The sequence below is a fragment of the Notothenia coriiceps genome, unplaced genomic scaffold, assembly GCF_000735185.1.
Source record: "Notothenia coriiceps isolate Sejong01 unplaced genomic scaffold, NC01 NC01_scaffold00003377, whole genome shotgun sequence".
In the NCBI taxonomy this organism is placed as follows: domain Eukaryota; kingdom Metazoa; phylum Chordata; class Actinopteri; order Perciformes; family Nototheniidae; genus Notothenia; species Notothenia coriiceps.
In genome coordinates, this window is record NW_011336078.1 from 13,108 (window position 1) to 34,027 (window position 20,920).

General features: G+C 38.6%; 3 protein-coding genes across 3 annotated transcripts; 1 reads left to right on the plus strand and 2 right to left on the minus strand.

Annotated features, from left to right (window-relative positions):
• Window positions 1–1,475: 1,475 nt before the first annotated feature.
• On the minus strand, window positions 1,476–4,205 carry tshba (thyroid stimulating hormone subunit beta a). The gene is made up of 3 exons (XM_010766559.1): window positions 4,147–4,205; window positions 2,555–2,755; window positions 1,476–1,862 (listed from the first exon to the last, which is right to left on the minus strand). Exons 2-3 carry the CDS (start codon window positions 2,714–2,716, stop codon window positions 1,584–1,586), a joined length of 441 nt encoding a protein of 146 aa, XP_010764861.1. The 5' UTR covers window positions 2,717–2,755; window positions 4,147–4,205; the 3' UTR covers window positions 1,476–1,583.
• On the plus strand, window positions 3,782–10,502 carry slc5a8l (solute carrier family 5 member 8, like). Its single transcript, XM_010766558.1, has 15 exons — window positions 3,782–4,501; window positions 4,830–4,895; window positions 5,094–5,145; window positions 5,462–5,529; window positions 5,911–6,065; window positions 6,550–6,690; window positions 6,774–6,903; window positions 7,003–7,091; window positions 7,406–7,518; window positions 8,490–8,557; window positions 8,649–8,735; window positions 8,819–9,012; window positions 9,813–9,922; window positions 10,044–10,129; window positions 10,242–10,502. Exons 1-15 carry the CDS (start codon window positions 4,148–4,150, stop codon window positions 10,353–10,355), a joined length of 1,827 nt encoding a protein of 608 aa, XP_010764860.1. The 5' UTR covers window positions 3,782–4,147; the 3' UTR covers window positions 10,356–10,502.
• Window positions 10,503–12,527: 2,025 nt separating this feature from the next.
• Window positions 12,528–20,096, minus strand: sycp1 (synaptonemal complex protein 1). Its single transcript, XM_010766561.1, is given in 32 exon segments — window positions 12,528–13,449; window positions 13,554–13,619; window positions 13,760–13,867; window positions 13,959–14,030; window positions 14,649–14,795; window positions 14,879–14,965; window positions 15,078–15,152; window positions 15,289–15,381; window positions 15,488–15,598; window positions 15,683–15,799; window positions 15,876–15,923; window positions 15,994–16,056; window positions 16,146–16,208; window positions 16,291–16,372; window positions 16,454–16,524; window positions 16,632–16,749; window positions 16,835–16,938; window positions 17,097–17,201; window positions 17,293–17,409; window positions 17,529–17,590; window positions 17,668–17,735; window positions 17,883–18,067; window positions 18,138–18,232; window positions 18,556–18,664; window positions 18,739–18,812; window positions 18,938–19,004; window positions 19,100–19,158; window positions 19,271–19,344; window positions 19,442–19,509; window positions 19,610–19,774; window positions 19,884–19,927; window positions 20,020–20,096. Coding segments are annotated over 32 exon segments (2,910 nt in total). The 5' UTR covers window positions 20,072–20,096; the 3' UTR covers window positions 12,528–13,308.
• Window positions 20,097–20,920: the final 824 nt, after the last annotated feature.

Below are 20,920 nucleotides of genomic sequence, written 5' to 3' on the forward strand. Positions count from 1 at the left end.
GTCTGTGAACAGTGACTTTTGATACCTGGACTCCAGCTTCAGTCCACTGTCTTTGAAGCTCCCCCAAATTCTGGAAGCGACTCTTCTTCACAATGCTGTTAAGGCTGCGGTCATCTCTCTTGGTTGTGCAGCGTTTCCTGCCACATTTCCCCCTTCCAACAGACTTTTTGTGGATGTGCTTTGAAACTGCACTCTGTGAACAGCTTGCTCTTTGAGAAATTTCTTTTTGTGTCTTACCCTCCTGATGGAGGGTGTCAATGACGGTCCTCTGGACAGCAGTCAGATCAGCAGTCTTCCCCATACTTGTGATTTAGTTTACTGAACCAAGCTGAGTGTTTTTCAAGGCTAAGGAAACCCTTGCAGGTGTTTCGAGTTAATTAGACGATTCAAGTGATTCGTTGAACACCCTACTAGTATACTTTTTCATGATATTCTAATATTTAGAGATAGGATATTTGAGTTTTCTTAAGCTGTATGCCATAATCAGCAATATTAAAATAATAAAAGGCTTGCAATATTTCAGTTGATTTGTAATGAATCCAGAATGTATGACATTTTTGTTTTTTTAATTGCATTACAGAAAATAAAGAACTTTATCACAATATTCTAATTTTCTGAGACAGTCCTGTATAATGCTCTGATACGTACAGTTAGAATCTGAGCCTTACAAGATAGCTCTTAAGTCAACAAAGAGACACTTGAATAAGCAAATTAAATGTAAACTGACGGAGGAATGTTGTACATACAGAAGTGAGATGAATATAACCTAAGGTGAGGAAAGAGCAATGTAACAGAGTTCCACATGATGGACTTCATAGTCAGTTTCACCTTTGAACTACTGTGCTATTAATAAGCTCCAGCTGTCTCCCTCCAGAATTCACTGTGACAACGGGAAACAACACATTGATGCTGTACTATTATTAATGTAAACATATTATCTATTCAACAAATTGGTAAAGACAATTTTCATACTGTCATTTTGGAGATTGGTAATTCTTCTGCCTTATCTTTGTGGACCACCATGCTCACTGATAATCCATTTGGTAGGAAGAGGTGAGTTAACGATCATGTGCCTTCAGAATGACGGATGTGGCAAATATAGTATCCTGAGGTGACATTGTGGAGCGTCACGGCCTTGTGATTGTGATGTGGAAGCTACTGTTGTGCTCTGTACAGGATGTGATTAAGTCAAACACAGCTTAGTCAGAGAGCTATTTAGAGACGTCAGCTTTAATTGAGTTGAATTCAGAGTATCCCTCTTAGAGTAAACATAATACGTCTGGGAGTCACACACACACACTCACACACAAGGGTACAGGAGGATAAATAATGACGCTGACTAAAATGTGCGACAGGATCAACCCCGCATTGTAAAGTGAGTAGCAGGGCTGCAGCACAGGCACGCTTGGCAACAAAGACACAATAAACAGTCGGGAACAATAGGTACCAGAACAGACAGTATAGATAACTCTGTATCCATCACCAACTAAAGGATGGTGTTTGTTTCATCGAAAAACATTCATGACTCATGCAGCTGCTGGGTCGTTTGAACAGTAAAAAGAGATAAGCTGATACCAGGAGAATCAGAAAGGGATCATGTAGTTTCTCTGGCCAGGGTACGGGTAGAGACTTCTCACTGGTTTGGTACAGCGAGCTCTGTCAGGGCCGGCCCTCTGTATGCACTCATTGCTGTCCGTCCTGCAGGCCCCACAGTGGCAGCTGAGGGCCACGGGGTAGGTGAAGACGGGGTTGGAGTCCACGGGGCAGCCGGGCAGTACGGCCGCACGGTATTCCACCTTGTCATAGGTACAGCTTCGCTGGATCAGGAAGCGTGTGCGGAGTGGGTGCTTCAGGTTACTGTCCTGCTCAACGTACAGTACACAAACACATCATCAACTCATTATACATTTCAAATCCTTGGAAACAAACAACTTTTTGTAGATTTGTATCTTAAAATTGGATAAATCCAGCCGTGGCTCTGTCTCTTTGTCAGGGTTGAGGTCAAGGCCCCCGCCCCTTGATCAATAGCCAACAGACATATTTACATTGAGGTTGAAACTGAATTGTTGATTAATGTACACTTTTCTAGGTAAATAAATAATGCAACAAGTTTGTTGGTTAAATGTTACAGTCTTTCTAAAAGATCACCTATGTTTTAAATATGTTTGTTTTTTATTTGACTGTTCCTTTCCCTAAGGACTTTGCACATTGAACACATTTAAATGTTATTATGAAACATATTCAGTTACATTAAAACTACATTTGAAAATACTACAATTAAATCTGTTTGTTTTTCATTTGTTTCTGACCCTTTTGTGTTTTTTTATTTCCTTAAATACTACCTTCTATTTACACTGGTTAACGATCAAACGGAAATGTGTTTTGACTGAAAACAAATATTTTTTTAAAGTGGATTTACAACTTTAAACCATTCACAGTTAATCATTTTTATTGGCCATGGTGAAACAATGAACCTTTTCATCAATCACTTTCCTATATGACAATCTTTATTTTTCCAGCTGAAGAAATGAATGAGAATCTACGTCAGACATACCTTTGAGTAGCAGAATCCCATGCAGATGGTTGTGTTGATCGCCACACAGTAGCCACACTCTGGCTGTTCCACATACAGGGTGAAGTCTGTGGGTAAACACATGGGAACAGCTGGGCTGAACATCAGGAAAAGGAGCCAGCTGGTGAATACTGCACTCTCCATGTCAAGCAAAGGGATTTATTTCCCAAATAAACTTGGGATCTGCAAGGAAAGGAAATATAAAGACACACATTGTCAACGAGAGATCAGCAAGGACATAAAGCGTAGTATCTTCATTATGATTTGCTCCTTTTTGCATGTGAGAGTCACCTGCTCCAGAGATGCAGGACCTGATGATTGTGAGTTTGAACATCCCTCATGAACAGTATTTATGCAACATTTTTCGTATCCAAGGTAGCAGTTATCTTCTATCTGTGACGAACAGACAGGACTTAGTGTTTAGTCCATTAGTTGAGTGACATGAATTAATAATTATTTGAATGATCAAAGTTTATGTAAAAACAACAAAGAAAATTGATTCTAAATGAACTGAAGATCATGGGCTTGTTCAGTGTCCACTAGATGTCACAAAATGCCTAAAAGCATACATTCTTGGAAGGATGCGCTTATTTTCTAAAGCACTTTTACATGTTAACCAGAGTTACAAACCTAATCTGTCCCTCATTTGGATAAAAATTAACCGAAGAAAAACACGTTTTGAACTAGATAACGTGTCTGAGCACTTCTGTCAATGTGCATGTGGAAATTATGCTTCATGCATTGGTGGTTCCAAAAATCCACACCAGTCAGCAAAGTTTATGCAAGACTTTCACAAACGGCACAGTCCAAATTTGTTATAAACATGGGTAAAACACATTCAGAGTAGGCTTATCTAATCTTTTGTCCTAGTACAGTAAGTCAAATGAAAACTGCAGCAGTAGACATTGCAGTTTATCTCTAAACGTCAGAGATTGAGGCTTCGAGCTACTGACAAGTCGGTATGTTCACTTGAGCCAAAGCTGCATGGATTTCCTTATTTTTGTTTAATGATTGTCAAGGGTAGTTAAAGTCTCTCTGGTGCATTCTTTTTGTCATTCCAATAGAAAGTATCTTGTCTGCCATCAGCACAACCCCCAGGAACACCACCTTTTACAATCACTGGAAGGCTGACTTGAGTACAATGTGTCCTTGATGGATTATTAACTAAACTAATCTTTATAGTCTGCAGAAAACTTCAGAGTGGCTAAGACACCTGCGGGAGATGAAGAGTGGTTAAAGTGTGTTATACCTCTACTATTAGCTGGAGCAACTCTGATAGTTAGATTACAAAGTGGAAAACAGCGTTGGACTAACGCCTCAAACTCTGGATTTTTCTATTCTTTGTTGAAAGGACATTTTAAGGATGAGTGCAGTTTATTTACACCTGTCTCACATTTGACACAGTTGGCTTTCTCTGACTTCTACTTATGTTTTGGTTTGTGTACAACTGGAGTTTAAGACAGTTTCAGGCTAAATTAAAGTGAAGATCCTTCAACGTTAGAAACAACAAATAATTCAGAAGCATTCATAACAAGAGTTCAGAGAGAAGCGTTGGTGAAAGCTGCTAAACTAACCATGACTGGTGCAGGTGGTCCAGTGGCCACTTTCTCTGTGTGGGATTATGTGGTGTTTGCGGGAACTATTTTGGTTTCAGCCGGCGTTGGCCTTTTCCAGGCCATCCGAAGCCGCAAGGAGACCAGCAGTTCTGAGTTCTTGCTTGGTGGACGACAAATGACAGCTGTGCCTGTTGCCATGTCGCTCACTGCCAGCTTTATGTCTGGCATCACGGTCATCGGCACACCGGCTGAGGCCTACCGCTTTGGAGCTGCCTTCTGGCTCTTCGGCTTCTCCTATGCCATCATGTCTGTTATCACCGCTGAGGTCTTTGTCCCACTATTCTACAGACTGGCAATCACCAGTGCCTATGAGGTACGGAAATGATTAAAATATTACAAAAGCTGGCACCAAATACCTTGGAATATAACAATAATTGGAGCATGCATGCTTTATTGATGGGCACTTTTACAAGTTAATGTGGCTGCACTTTATTTCACAACATGGCTGTAGCTTGTTTAAAGGGTTTTACTGTTATCCATTGCTGTACAAAATCTGCCATAAAAGCAGTTCCTCCAATAATTGGGCAGACATTGGAGTGGAAAACAAATAAAAAACAATTTGCATATTTTGTAAATATGGATATATAAACCAAATGAACAGTTTACTGAAGTATGACTGTCTGTTTTCCTTCCATTTCTAGTACCTGGAGCTGCGCTTCAGCCGGCCCGTTCGTCTACTTGGGACAACAATGTACATTGCTCAGACGGTAACTAAAACATGCTTTTCAAACATATTCATGGTTGCTATGCATTTAATCATTCAAAATAACATGAAAAATGTAACATGGTGAAAAGCACCTGTTTTGCTTCATGTAAAATGGATTCTTGATACCAATTTCAAGATGAATATGAATCACGTTTGATGTGTTTCCAACTAATCAGCTAATGGGAGCACTTTTGTTCAGATCCTGTACACCGGCATGGTCATCTACGCCCCAGCTCTTGCACTAAATCAAAGTAAGTCTGCTGCAGCAGTTATGAATAAAGAGTTCTTCAGTCGTCCAGAGGTAACCTGTGTTAGATTTGATTTGGCCTGAAAACAGAGTTTATACTGTTCAATACTGACAGATAGGACAGATGGTTTCTCTGTCTCATGTTTAACTTCAACACAGATTTAACCTCAAACTAAAAAAGCTGAGTATGTGTTTTCCTTTTAAATACAACATTTTTAGGAGGTTATGAGAGCGGCTCGGATTAACTGAAATGTCTCATGGTGTTATGTCTCAATGCATTTGCTCTGAAATCATAAAGGAGTTTTTCTGTGGTTACTCAGTCACAGGGCTGGATCTATGGGGAGTGCTGGTGGCCACAGGAGCAGTGTGCATCGTCTACTGCACTTTGGTCAGTATGCTGCATTTCATATAGTATTTATTGTAGTAAATACATGATCTGCATTGTTAGACTGCTCCTAACACTAGGATGGGTCAAATGCAGACGAACCATTTCATTACATAGTACCTGTACTATGTAATGACAATAAAAGTGCAAAAAAAAAAAGAGAAATGTTTCAAACTAAACTTATTTGTACAGATTGCACACACCTATTTAGGTGTGCGGTTAATTACACCGTCAGATCTGCTTGTGAAACTAAAGTTGTCAAAGTTGATTTATAATTGTACACATTTGAAATTCACAGCATGAAGCCTCAACTAGCACTACATCGGAAAGATCTTCAACATTACTTGGAAATGATAAGCTGACAGGAACTTGGATTTGTTTCAGGGCGGTCTGAAAGCAGTGATCTGGACGGACGTAATGCAGATGGTGATCATGCTGGCAGGGTTTGTGGCGGTTATAGCTCGAGGAGCCGTTCTGCAGGGAGGCCTGACCAATATTTGGGAAGATGCTGGCAAAGGAGGCCGACTAGATGCGTTTGAGTAAGTACACCAGCAGAGTTGTGGAGGATAGTATTTGTTGTTGGTTTGTTTTGAACAGATTATGATGTCAGATGGGCGGGGCTTCCATAATCAGATCAATTAGACTGCAGTGACAGAAAAAACAATTTGATTAACTCCGGTAATTGTTTCCTGTGACTAACTGCTTGTGTATACACGAAAGGAAGGTTCTCTGGAAACTGTTGATTAAATATCAATCATTTCTGTTTATTCACTGGAAAAACAGAAACGCTGACTGTATTATGTCTATTGGGTTAGCTGAAAGCAACAATATACTGTTTTTATTCAAACTTAATATTATTGCTTTTAACTTACCTAATACAATTATTAGTAATTTGTTGACATAAAACATTTAATTAAATTCAACTTTTTTCTCAGTGTTGATTTAAAAGACCTTTCTTTACCAGATGTTTGTGCTGTTGATGTCCCCAAACAATCAAACCTTACACATGTTGTTGACTTTTAGCTTTGACCCGGACCCTCTGAAGCGACACACTTTCTGGACTATCGTAGTCGGTGGCAGCGTCATGTGGGTGTCCATCTACTCCATCAACCAGTCCCAGGTGCAACGCTACATCTCCTGCAAATCCTTGCGACATGCCAAGATGTGAGCGTTCCTGCAATGCCAAAAGTATATTGTTAGATGTGAGCAAAGGTTTGAGCACTGACGCGTCTTCTTTAACATCCCAGGTCTTTGTATGTGAACCTGGTGGGCCTGTGGCTAACTGTGAGTCTGGCTGTGTTTTCCGGCCTCACCATGTTCTCCATTTACAAGAACTGTGACCCACTTGAAAACGGTGACATAGGCACACCTGACCAGGTAACCACAGCTGTTATAGTCTCATCATCTCATGGTCATCATGCTGTGTGTCACAAAGCATTACTGTTAACTGTAAAATGGCTCTTCTTTGGACACCAGATGCTGCCGTACCTTGTGATGGATATCCTGGCAGCCTACCCTGGAATCCCTGGCTTGTTTGTGGCTGCTGCATACAGTGGTACCCTTAGGTGAGTCCTGAGACAAACGTGGAACATTTGTTATAGTTTGTAAGGAATAAGGAAAGGATCTTGTAGATAAGATACAATGATGAGTCAAAATGAGCTGGCAGTACCTGGGTTATCTTTCTTCCTAACTCCATGTCATTGTTTTTCTGACGAATGAGAAAGTCATTGTTGGGTTCTAGTCATTTTATGCACGCATGACGCACGAAACGACCGTCTGCATGCTATCCGAGACTAATCCTACCTGTAACCTAAATGGCCATCTAAATGCATAAGTCATCCTGTTCTATTCTAAAAGCTAACTGTTGTATATTTTTCAGCACAGTGTCTTCAAGCATTAATGCTCTTGTTGCTGTCACTGTGGAGGACTTTATTCTTCCAGTGTTCAAAAACCTCACAGAGAAGCAAGTTTCCTGGATGAACATGGGCCTCAGTAAGTTCAATATGCTTTCACGTCAGCACAAAAATGAGCAAGTATCAGAAAAAGTGTGATAAAGACTAAACTACTCCCAAGAAAATGTTTTATGAAGACAGTTTTGCTATACAACCTTACATATGTCATTATCTAAAGAGATACAGTCAGTTCTGACCATAAATACCGCAGTAATTATCTTACAGTGACTCCTTGAAGCTCATAAGATAGTAGTTACAGAGATAACCATTATCTTATGTTATTCTTCCAAATAAATATAATTGTTTCCAGTTGCACTGTTCAAGTTATGACATGACCAGGTGGTGATCAAATAAATGAAACCATTGGAGAAAAGCTTCTAGAAGCAGATTTTGCAAAGCTCAATGTACAAACAGTGGATAGGCCTATACCTCAATTGGCTGAACAAACCCTACAAAGGTTGAAACACGTAGGTCAACTTGGGAGGATCAAAGTTGTGGTTTCCATTATTACTTTGAAGTTAAGCCCTTTATTAGTTAATTACTTGGAAGATAAACCCTTTATTAGTTAATTACTTGGAAGTTAAACCATTTATTAGTTACCCATAGGATACATTTAATACAGGTTACATAACCAAGTGTTAAGGATTTAAAAAAAAAAAACTAGTGATGAATGGATTGACCACACATTAATTTAGCTCAAACTGACACGTACCCTTTATATGACAATGTGTTTCCTTCCTAATGTAATTTATGTGTAACGTCTCCTGACAGCCCACAATCATATGTGGAATTATTTTTTAAATAACATCAACGCCTATGAACTGACATTATTAACTAAATTCAACGCTTTTTATGACTTTTCAAGAACAGATACCCTGGAAATACAAGACAACATTCAAAATACATTGAGACCAAAAACCGCTAAATTATTAAAAAAAAAACATTTGTCTCTGAAAGCTGTGTTTAGATCCTTTCTCTGATCTTAACAATGCTGATTTGAACACCTCCCAGGTGTTTTCTTTGGTGCCGTGTGCATTGGGATGGCTGGAGTTGCATCAGCCATGGGAAGCATTTTGCAGGTGAACACCATGCACTCATGTATTGCTCTACTGCCCCACCAAGAGCTGAACACCATGAACTACAAGCCTTCTGATCGTTTTCTTTTCACAGGCAGCTCTGTCCATATTTGGCATGATCAGCGGGCCTCTTCTTGGTCTTTACCTATTAGGCATGCTATTCCGCACATCAAATTCAATAGTGAGTATTTCCTTTTACACTAGCATTCTTTTTGAATGTGACGCATCCAGGAGGTATTTGACTGCACCATGTTTACTTTGCAGGGCGGGCTCGTGGGAATGATCATTGGCCTGGTGTTGACTCTGTGGGTGGGGATTGGAAGCCAGATCTACCCCCCCACAGCTGAAAAGACAAACCCTCTCCCAGTCTCCACTGTGGGCTGCAACAGCACAATGAGTCAAAACGTCACAACCCCAGCTCCATGGACCAGTCCCGTGACTCTGACCTCACAGCCCCAGTGAGTTATTCATGACACTCAGGGGCGTCTGCTGCCACTCACATGACATGAGCAGATCCAAAACAACATTAGCATTTTCATTTTGCAAATGTATACCAATTATAGAAATGTTTCCAAGCTTCATATCTGACCCGCAAAGACTTCAATTTGCCGGTTTATTACCAAAAGTAAAAACTCTAAACATATATAAATACAAAATTAAATTATTTAGCTGTTGTCAAGGATGAATGCTCCCAGAGGGAATGCTTGAATGCTTTATCAGTATATTAATACATATCATTAAACTTGATAATATATGCTGAACCCACCGCTTTTCTGGACTACATTTCAGAAATGGATTTTTATACAGGGTTTTGATGCTTTTCAAAAATAATTTCGGAAATACAAAATGCACATTGATAGAGACTATATCCAAAGAACCTCAGTCTACATTTATATATATACTTGAGCAGCAGTTACTTGCTTTATTAATACGTCAATTGAGAGAAAATCAACTATTTCAACAAGCTATTAATTCCTCAGGGCATTTGAAAAATGGCAACTTTTCACATGTTCCATTTTCTTAAAGTGATAATTTGCGGATGTTTCTGTTTTATATTATTGTTTATTAAAATAAGTTAGGAATTTGGACTGCACGTTTGACAAAACTATTAAAAGTCGAATATTCGATAATAAGGATAAACGATAGTTGCAAACGAGGTTCATGCAGTATGCCATCAGAAGAAATGTGTCATTAATGTTGGCATAAGAAGTGCAGAATAGGATGAGGACATCATGTAATGATGTCCTCTGTGTTTCAGTGTGAGGCCGCCTCTGGCAGACTCCTGGTACTCTCTGTCCTACCTCTACTTCTGTCTCCTGGGTACGCTCACCACGATGGTGGTTGGTCTGCTGGTGAGCATGGCCACAGGTGAGACATCTCCTTTACCATTACCTGAAAATACACATTCTTATGTTGGTGAAATATTTAACAGTATAATGTAAATCTACAATTAGAACTGTTATGGGAATATGTTTCCATTTGTGTTTAGGTGGATGTAAGCAAGATGAAAAGAACCCTGATCTGTTTGTGAAGGCGAGTGACCTGTTTAGCTTCAGCTGCTGTGGTAAATCAAAGGTAGGAGAAAAACCCCTTTGTTATATAACAAGTAACAAAGTAAAGATATATGAAATACAGATGTGTATATTTTGTCACGTGTTAATAATAGTTTGTTCTCACTCCGTTACAGGTATCAGAAGTCACAGAAAAGTCTGCAACAGACTTTAATACGGTGGCTGACAACCCAACATTCACAGACTTTGAAATGAAAAGCAAAGATCCTGAAAGAGCCACCAAACTGTGACACTGCTGCATTCATACATATTTACTGAAAGGAGAGATTTTAAAATAATTATTTTTATAAACATGACAATGACAAGACTCAATTGTTTTGCTGCTTGATCCCCCGTGCATTACATTTGTGGAAACAATTGTTTTTACAAATCTTCCATTACCGTGTATTTATGTTGATGTGTTTTAAACATGTTTCTTGAATTTCAATAAAACATTATGTATATTTTACATTGAGAAAGAGCTTGACAACTTGTCTTAAATTGAGCTTTAAGAACATAAAGACAATCTAAATCTGTCTTTGGATGTTACTACCCTACTGAGGTGATTTTAATAATAGAAAAAAAAGAGTTAAACCAGGACATTTCTGCAGTTTTAGCATTCATCAGAACAATAGGCTTTGAGATCACACACAGTCACCTCATATTTGATCTCACGATGACAGAGCGGCTCTCATTTCCTGTTAAGCAGTGATGTGTTCACTTTACTTTCATTGCCCTTTGTTCAATTGTTCTCTTTCAGTGTCTGCTAGCTCTATGTTCTCTACCTGAACATTGTCCTCCTTCATGTCCTGCTGACAAAGGCATAATGAAACACTGTTTGATATACTACAAAATGTAAGATGACATGGCCATGTGTTTGTATTTGTTAAGTGGCTGGTTATTTTGGGGGGGGGGAATTGTGAACTTTTTTAGTAACTGCCTACTCATTATTAAAGATTTGATAAACCCTTGTACACAAGCATACAGAAAACCCCAGTGAGTGTATGACCTCTGTATGTAGAGTGAGTATATATGACAGTGAAACTAAGAAAACTACATGTACTCTGCAGTTTCTGTTCTACTCAGGGCAGTAAAAAGTGTTTGAACTGAGCAATAAGGAAAAGACCGAGTGAGCTTTGGTCAGGATAATAAACGTGTCATGTGTCTCCTTGGCAACATACAATGGAGGAAGGTTACAAAGCACTGACCTGCCCACTTTCACCTGCCACTGCGCCAGCAAATCCACACGAGCTGCACAAGGTTTACAGGAAGTGGAGTCAGCCGTAGCATGGAGGCAGACTCGCTGCCAGTGAAGTGAGCCCAGTTTGTTTTCACTGACACCGACAAAACAAGGTGAGACAAATCTTACATTTACTTCCTTGATCAAGATTTGAACTTAGTTTTTTACATAGAGTAAGAGGGAGATTAGAAATGATTATATTTAAATAAAATAAGAGTTGGTTGCCATTATGTGTTTGAATGTGTCTGATCTTTGCTGGATTATATTGATTAATGTAGTAGATATGACCTAGTTATTAAAGGTCAACCACCATGTTTAAGATGTTGTTTTCACAGGCTTACGGTTTAAACACATTTTACACTGTTTCTGGAAGTGCTCATGTTTTGTTTACCATTACAGGACTTAATAGTCATGGATACCATCTCTGCTGGTCTGGCTTGTTGCCTTCTGGCTCTTTCTATTGCTGTGGTACAAGCGGAGAATATCACTACTATCAGACCTATAATACCAACCCCCAGGTCAAACATGACAAACGGAACAACAATGGTACCTTCACCTAACTCTACTGTTATCTCAAATTTGACCAGAAACACGACTCCTTTCAGCAGCACAACCCGAGACAATGAGACATTCACAGGAAGTACAGCCGCAACAAATGAGAGCACAAGTCACCCATCTCAGGCGACTGCTCTAACAAACACTACATCACAAATAACCACGACACCTGGCAATCGCACACCGACACTCACTGCACAGACAACACCAGCAACACAGACCACGGCAGGTAACATGAGTACACCGACTGCTACAGTAATTACAACTTCATCACACACCGTGAACACGACGTCAGATTCAATGAACAGAACCACACAAGGTAAGCAGGCTTCAGTTTTTCATTGAATTGCTCATTGTAGGTTTTTAATGTGTTCCTTTTTCCCTGTTGCTAGGTTTGCGACTGAACATTTCAGAAAAGAATATGACTATTGTTTTCAGCGTTGTACTCGGAGTATTTGCTCTGGCATTGGTTGGGTTCATGTTTCGCAGATGCAAACATAACATCCAATACTTGCATCAACCTCTCAATAACACTGATGACACGGGTAAGGACTTTCCCTTCCTCAAACAATAAGTATATTCTGTTTTGTTTATCATTACCAGTTTAACATACCTGGTTTTCAGCAGATGCATTTGTGGCCGACGATGACACACTCGTGATTTCTGGAGGACTTTATGATGGCCACCCGATATACGACAACGTTCCAGAAGCCCCAGCAGCAGACCGATCTCAATTCCGTCTCCAGTTCCTTCATTAAGGACCGAGTTCCTGCAGCTTTGGTGATCGAAAGTGTTTTCCTCTTCCCCAAATGAGTAGAGAACTTCAGGACTGACCCATGAGAAATGTCAAAATGATTCATAAGAGTCTGACAGCAGAGAGGACAGCCACAACAATGATGGGCAGAACATTGAAACAAGGACAATGCTGATTGATTTGAACATCAATTTTACTCACTAAACTGTCAATACTAGAATACAGAAATACATTAAATATATTAAGATAGCAACACAAACTACACTATCTCTCACAACAACAATATCAACTCGTGCAGGTCAAATCCATCTCATGTGAACACCAGTAAAGATTAGTCTTTACATAAAGCAGAACTACAATAAACTGATTCTTTCTAAAGCACCTAAACGCATTGAAGGGGACTCTGCAGTCATTTAAATGACCTTATAGCCAAACTTGCTTGAACAGCTGGACAATGAACACTTTTGATAACAAGACTGTTTAACTGATCAACCTATCTAATCTTTTGTGCATGTAAAGAAATAAATTGGCCTTTTGTTATTAATGATACAGTGTGTTAAAGTCTTACCGATGCTATTTGTGAACGATAACAAAGTTGAAACATGAACATCCGAACTAAAACTTTTAAGGGTTATCTGCCCTGTGAGCGCACTATTTAGGCAAAGATCTTGTCATTGGTTGTCTTCTTCTTTTTGTCACAGCCCGTAACAGCTGTCCAACCAGCATCTCGCATCCTTTTCATTGCTGCTAACTTCAAGGAGTTCCCTGGTGATTTCTGAGAGATGGGGCTTTGGATCTGAAAAAACAATGATCCATTTTTGTATAAATAAAAATGACATGCGATAGTTTGTTTTTATGTCTATGTATACAATGCATCAAGCTTTTTAAATAGCATGTTACCTTTTTGAAGATGTTGAACTTGCGGTGTGGAGCGGAAACATCTGGTATAGGTGTACTAGCAAAGGTCTGCCAAGAAGAGAAACAGAAGACTAAGCCAGCTCTTTTGGCAATCATGCACTTGTATCAGATACAACTCACAAAAACAATGATACTATGTACTTACTGTGTAATTCAATAAACCAACAATCAATACAAATACAACTCACCAAGAGGTCATGTTGATCAGAGCTGTCAGACTTGTCCGACAGCACTAAGGTGCTCTTTCCCCAGCCTGATGCCTTTTCAGAAGAAGGAGGAGTCCTTATTCTGTAGGACTGAATAAAACAAATCAGAGTGTTAATGTGCGCACGTCATTCAAATATTTGTTTTCTTTATGGAAAATGTCAGAATAATCTACTATATTACTTTGATCTTTGATGTTCCGCCAAGTCTGTTTGTAGTTCTTCTTGGGGTTTTTAGGTCTTCATTACGAAATTCCTTCGAAGGGAAATCAAGGTCAGTCTGAGTTATAATGAAAGCAACTAGACTCTCCACCATCATCATCATCATCATCGTCGTCATCATCGTCATCATCATCATCACCATCATCACCAGTAAACATTTGTGTGTAAATGTGCTGTTGTCTACCTTGGTCTTTGGTGTTGTTCGAGAGGATTTTCTGATGGATTCAGAGTAGGATTCCTTAACAACATATGTATAATATTAATGCAGTTAAATTGATTCCTTGACAACCAAAAATGTATTGCAATATTGTTCCATAACAGCCTTACTGACCATAATCACTATGGACATGCAGTCCATAGTGATTATGGCACATGAACATACAATACACAGCCCTGAAACTGCATTGGATGTGTATTCATGTGCAAGAGAGTTATCATTTCAGTATGCGTTGTATTGTTGAATGGATACAACTTGACATCCATGGTAGGAAGATGGTCTGAATTGGACTAACAGGTGAGTTGAAGAATAGATCTCCAGTGTCTTTGAGATAATACAACTTCATGATTTGATTCCTAACTCACCTAAACAATTAGGGATGTGTCTGAAATAAGAGCATTTAGTCTGTCTAAAGGAATCTGGTAGGTAACTCACAGCTTTCTTCATTAATGCAGAACTTCCCTCTTTGTTGCTGGAGGAGGGAGTTCTCCTGGTTTTGGTGGAGTCAAACACGTGTCTCATTGAACAGCTCTCTCTTGGAGTCTCAGAACGTTCCCCTTGGGTACAGTTTAAGGCAGGTGCCTGGAATGTTAAAGGTTAGGTACATGTGAGAACAAACCATCTCATCAGTGCTAGCATATTCGCAGATGAACGGATATTTGTACCTGCTTGTTCCTTGCCTCTGACAGCAGAGTCATTTTCATAGATGACATTTCTTTCTTGAAGTCAGCCAGCTCCTTCTGCAGTTTTTCCTAATATGATTAAAAGTGTTTCATAAAGAACTCTCTCAAAAGCTATTTCAGTGAAAAAAAGGGGAATGATATAATGTACCTGATTCCAACTACTGCAGTAACTAGGACATACCTTTTCTGTTGTTCCTGCCCCCAGCTGTTGCTTCAGGTGATCGTTATCCGTCTTGTGCTTGGCAAGCTCCAAGTCCTCATTTTTAAATGTAGATTTAACATAACTCATTTGTTATCAAATAATTGTTGATCTCATTGTATATGCAGTATATACAATATATATATATATGCTCAATTATGTATAAAATTGTGATTTATTAAAAACACCATACCAGTGATTTCCGATGTGCAACAGCCTGCATCTCTTTCTTCTTTGTCTCATCAAGCTCTGCATCCTTTTCTTCAACCATCCGGTCATACTGGCTCTAATGATAACAAACACATTTCCAATTCAACATGTGTTTGGAGTGACAGTCATGTTGCAAACAACTATTTTTAGAAAGCACAACATGTGCTTTTTGATGAGGTTACCTTGTGTTTCTCCATCAGAGCGACCATATCTGCTATTTGGTGTTGGCACTTCAGTTCTGTGTCTTCTTTGTTCTTGGTGGCCTCTGCTGCTGTTGATTTGAACTTTTGTGCCTGTTAGACAAAGTGTTTTTATTCTTTATTTTTAATTATGAGGAGTTGAATATGTGGTTAATCACATAACAATAAATAAGCAACCTCAATCTCAAGCTCTGATGCCAAGGTTGATTTGGCCTCAAATTCTTTTAGCAATTTCTGACGGTTTTCTTCGTTCAGCGCTCTAAGGCTCTCGGCCTCCTCATGAAGATTGTTGATCTTAAGACAAAAACAAGCATTTACATAATGCAGGGTTATACCGTTTATATCAGTGTGTAGAACTAGTAGGGGAAACCACCATTTCAAGTTGACTGGATTGTGCCTTCTCCTATGACATTTGTTTCTTACATGTGAAAGTACACGATGGAGCCGTTCGCTGAATGACTGACTTCAGGTTCAGGGCACTCACTAACCTCTTCCTGGTATTCCTCCTGGGCTTTCAGTTTGATTTCAAACTTTTTCCTGAGACTGCGCAGCTAAAAAAACAAAACAATTTCTTGTTATTTTAGAGATGAATGAATAATAATAGTGTTTTTCATGATAAGTATTTTCAAAATGCAATCACCTTGGTTTCCACAGATTTGATCCGTTTTTCTTTTTCTGCAATTCCCCCCTCCAGACGTTCATACTATAAACAGGAATCACAAACACATCCTCCTGTAACACCTTCACAACAACCCTATTGTTCATTGGTTTGTTGGCATACTTACATTTGCTTCAAACTTCTTCTGCAGAGTCTCAGTTTCTTGACATTGCTCTTGGCTCTTGTTCTCAATGGACTTCACTTCCTCTCTATTTAAAAAAGATAAATACCATTTGATCTGAAAAACGACACCACGTCTAACCTCTTAGGTCTTCAACGTGTCAACTCACCGTAGACCTTGGTTTTCTTCTTCCAATCTTTGGATTTGTTTTGTGAGTTTCACAGCCTTCTTTTCACTAACCTGTTTAGTCAAACCCACTTTCAGAATGTGTCCTTCATGATACAGCCAGTCATAATGCAAACAAGTTGATATACACAAGACAATGATCTACATTGGGTACTTCATACCTTCAAGTTTTCCTCAACAGCTTTCGCTCTCGAAGATCCGCTCACAAACTGCTGCTGAATGACTGTCTTCTCACAATGCAGCTCATTAAAGTTGGCCAATAGCTCCGTGTACTTATCCCTTAAGAAATAACATCAATTAAACATCAACATTACAAACATGTATTTATATTGTATAATGCGCTGGCTGGCTACTAAGAGCTCACTCATGCTGATGGATGTCTTGTCTCAGTTGCACCATCTGGAAGGTATGTTCTTTATTTGTCTTTACTTCTGTGAACAGTTGCCCCTCCAGCTGCTGCACTTTGATCTGAGGGTATATAACACATCATGTGGTGAAGCTATGTGTTGAGTAAAGTACACCATATCAATGCATTTGTTTTTCATAATAAAAACAACTTCCCAGACAAATTCCCTGCAGTGGGTAAGAGATGATGAGTGCAGCAAGATAAGGAAAGATATCTACACCTCAGTCACTCTGGATTTCTCCTTCAAATCTTCTTGTGCTTTTTCAGCAGCTTCACAAGCTTCCTTTAGTAGATCATGTTCTGCTTTCTCAATCTCTGCATCATTCTGTATCAACACAAATAGAATAGGGCTTACATTTGAAGGTACACACAATAGACTCCCTATTCATTGGGAGAAGAATGATCTATTGGCTCACCTTATACCGCTGGGCTTCTTCGGTTTCCCTTGAAAGCTCAGCGGTGAGTTTCTCCACTTTGACTTCAGTGACCTCGATCTTTTCCTTCATGGACTCGACACATTTAGATGTTTTGTCCTGAGATCAACACAAACGTACTGTAAGTGTCTTCAAATGGGCTTCTGTACTGTGCGGGAGACAATTAATGATTGAGAAACGAGTTATATACTCTTCTAGAAAATATAAATATACCCTACCAGTTCATCTTCAAGTATTTTGATCTGCCCTTCTTTCTTTGCAATCTGCTCCATGTTCTCTCCTGTAGATGAAAACAGCATCAAAAGGCTTCAAATGAAAGGATCTACATACTGTATATCATATGTCAGTCAGTCTTACCTAAAAGTGTGTTTCTTCTTTCCAGTTCCTCACTGTTGGCCATGAGCTTATCCTCAAGTTCCTTAACCCTTGAAAATAAAATATTCCAATATTAGTTCCCAAAATGGTAATTTGATATTATATATATTTAGTCCTAACAGGAAAATAATGGCATAGGAAACATGAAGGAAGGAAGGAACATGCCCTGATATGTTTTGATGTAATGACATGTATACCTCTTTGTCTCTAAGGCTAGGGAATCCTGGAGCTCCTGAATGTTTGTCTGAATCTGCTCCAACGTCTCTTCTTGGTCATTTTTTACTTTGCTGAGTTCCTGCAAGCTTGAGTCTTTGCTTTGAATCATCTCTGTAAATTCTTCTTTAGTTTGTTCAAGAATTGCAGCAAGAGCTTCACATTTTCTCTAAAGGATAGAGAACTATATTTAATCAAAGCAAACAAGGCACAACAGAGCCCAGTTTCATGTCACTCACCTCGGCTTCTGTGCAGCGCTGCTCTGCAGTGAGTCGTTTCTGAAGCAGGGACTCTTGTTCAGTTTTTGAGCTACTGAGAAGTCCACATTGTTCATCTGTAAAGTAAACACTTATTTAATGAGGTATTCTTCCCTAGATGATCATTTCATTATCACTGTAATTATTATATTTGATCCAAATCTATTTATCTTTAAACATTTCTACTTTATTACAACTGCTGAGATGTTTCTAAACATTGTTGAAATGACATTGAATGTTGTTACACAAGAACGTAACAAAACATTGATTATGTAAACACAAAATGCTTTGTTAAAAAAAATGTTTATCAAACAAAGTTAATCAAAAATAACTTCTGCAAAATTCTGAATCTAAAAAGAAACAAGCCAAGCGCACATAATCAGAAAAGAAATGATCGTACTTGTTGCTTCTTGGAGTTGTTTGCAGTGCTTCTGGTTTTCATGGAGGTCCAGCAGGAGGTTTTGTAGTTCATGTTCCTTATCCCGTATTTGAGTCTGAAGCTCTGCGACCTGCGAATGCCAAACCATAAGCCTTGAGTTTCATAAACTCCTAAATAAACGGACCGACATTTCCTTCTACTAACCTCTTTTTCTTTCACGTCATATTCTTGATTGTATTTCTCTTTCAGATCTTCAAACTGCAGCAAGGCCTCTTTGACTGAAAACATGAAGGCAATGTTTTCTTGCTGTTGGACATTATCTCTTAATCTTAGGTCATTCAAAGTTAAGATTTGGTTCCAGTGTAGTGAAAAGGCTACAGCAAACAAAAAGATCAAAGCAAACCATGGTGCATCTCTTGTTGATCATCTTCTGCTTGAACACGAAGGCTTTGAAATGCTGCAACCATGTTCTGGGAGAAAAAGTTCACACATTTAATCCAGCTGTTTAATCTACTCCTGTCCATCACATTATTAGTTAATAACATGCTGATTTAAAGGTGTTTACCTGAATACTTGAACTATTTTCCATAAGCAGGTGATGTGTTTCTTCTCTTTCAGATTCAACTAAAACATTTAAAAAGACATCAGTAAATAAGCAGCCATGTGTCCATTTGTTCAACACTTGATATGACTGGTTAAGACACAGAATACAGAAGAAAAAGCACTTTTAACTTACATAAATGCATTTTTTCAGCTGACCGCTGAAAAGTGTCTTTGAGTAAATTACACAGATTCCTCGTTGCGTTGTTTCTGTTTTTTTTTATAATTAAAATGTGTTATTAACAGAGCATTTTATAGAGACAAAACATTTCATTTAAAAATTGTGTTTTTTCAAAAAAACTCATACTTGTTCCTCAAATCCTCATTTTCGCTGATCTGTTCCTCCAGCTTTAGACTGAGACTTTCACTTCCAAACTGTGAAGACAGAACACACAATACAAACAATATCATCAAAAATAATCCTCTGATATAAATGAAAATAGTGTTAGAGAGAGGCAAGAACTGAGGCACAAACCTGCAATTCTTGGATGGCTTTGCGCTGAGTTTCAATTGTTCTTTTGTTTTCTTGGAGTCTCCTTTCCTTTTGCAAAGTGTCAGAGTCAACTTTGACCTTCCAACACTTAACTTTCTCAACTTCATCAAACAACTTTGAATAAAGCTGTCCAGGATTGCAATTATTCTGTGGGATATACACAAAGATGGTAAGGTAGACATTATTTTTGAATTAATACTTGTTGCATACGCCAGATCTATCCTATTTATGCTTCACTATACAATGAAAGTATTACCTCGCCTTTTTCCATTGGCGACACAGCTTTTATCTTTGGCAACTCTGTAGAGAAGAGATAATGTTCAATGTATAAGTTTTAACATAAATATTTGTGTGCTGAACTTATCTAGCTAGTGTTGTTTAGTAGAAAATACCTGTTCCGGTGGGTTTAGTTGGTGCAACCATGCTTGTATTGGGAAATGGCATGGTCTGCTCCTTTTCGAAACCTTTACTAATAACCTGGGAAAACAGCATTCTTTGGTTATTTTGTGTATTTATTATGAAAAGATCTCCATGTATGTAATAATGTGCCATTTCCGTTATGCGGCAAACATTTTTTACCTCATAAGTAACGATCAAGCACATATACAATAACGTTTTTTAAAAAGTATTTTAAGTGAGCTATTCTGTAAAACCTTCATCTGTAATTTAAGAAATATGTTAGGCTACACATATTTGACACATTTTAAAGAAAATAAGTGAAACTAATTCATTGTGATATAGTGATGATTTTTTCATAGAAATAACTAAATATTGTCAGGCTACAACAACAATTGCATTAATACGGAGGCCTAGGGGACATGGAGAAGAAAAAAAAATGTATTTGAAAAAATATATATTATGTTTCACTTTCGATTGCATGATATAGCCCAGCGCAACACCTTCGTCAAACATGTAGCCACTTGTTTGTACCATTTTCAGGCGATTTGTAATCTGTTCTAAAAAAACGATGTGTTTTTTTGGATTTCAAGAAGCATATAGAACAAACAATGGATGTATTTTATGAACATTCATCCATGCTGAAAGTAGATTTGGATGTGTTAGGAGTGAGATAGAGATAGTTATCTAATATATGCATCCGATGAAGCATTGCATGAAGTCTGTTGATGATCAGAGGCTGTTGTTGGGGCTGCATAAACGTTTTTTATTTTAGTTTTGTAGGCAGACCATGCAGGCCTCAGAGTTAAACTTGGGCCTGCGACCATAGTTTTACTGTATTTTGTTTTGAAAATCCACAGCGGAGGTTTGTGTCGTACTACATGTGGTGTTTGCATA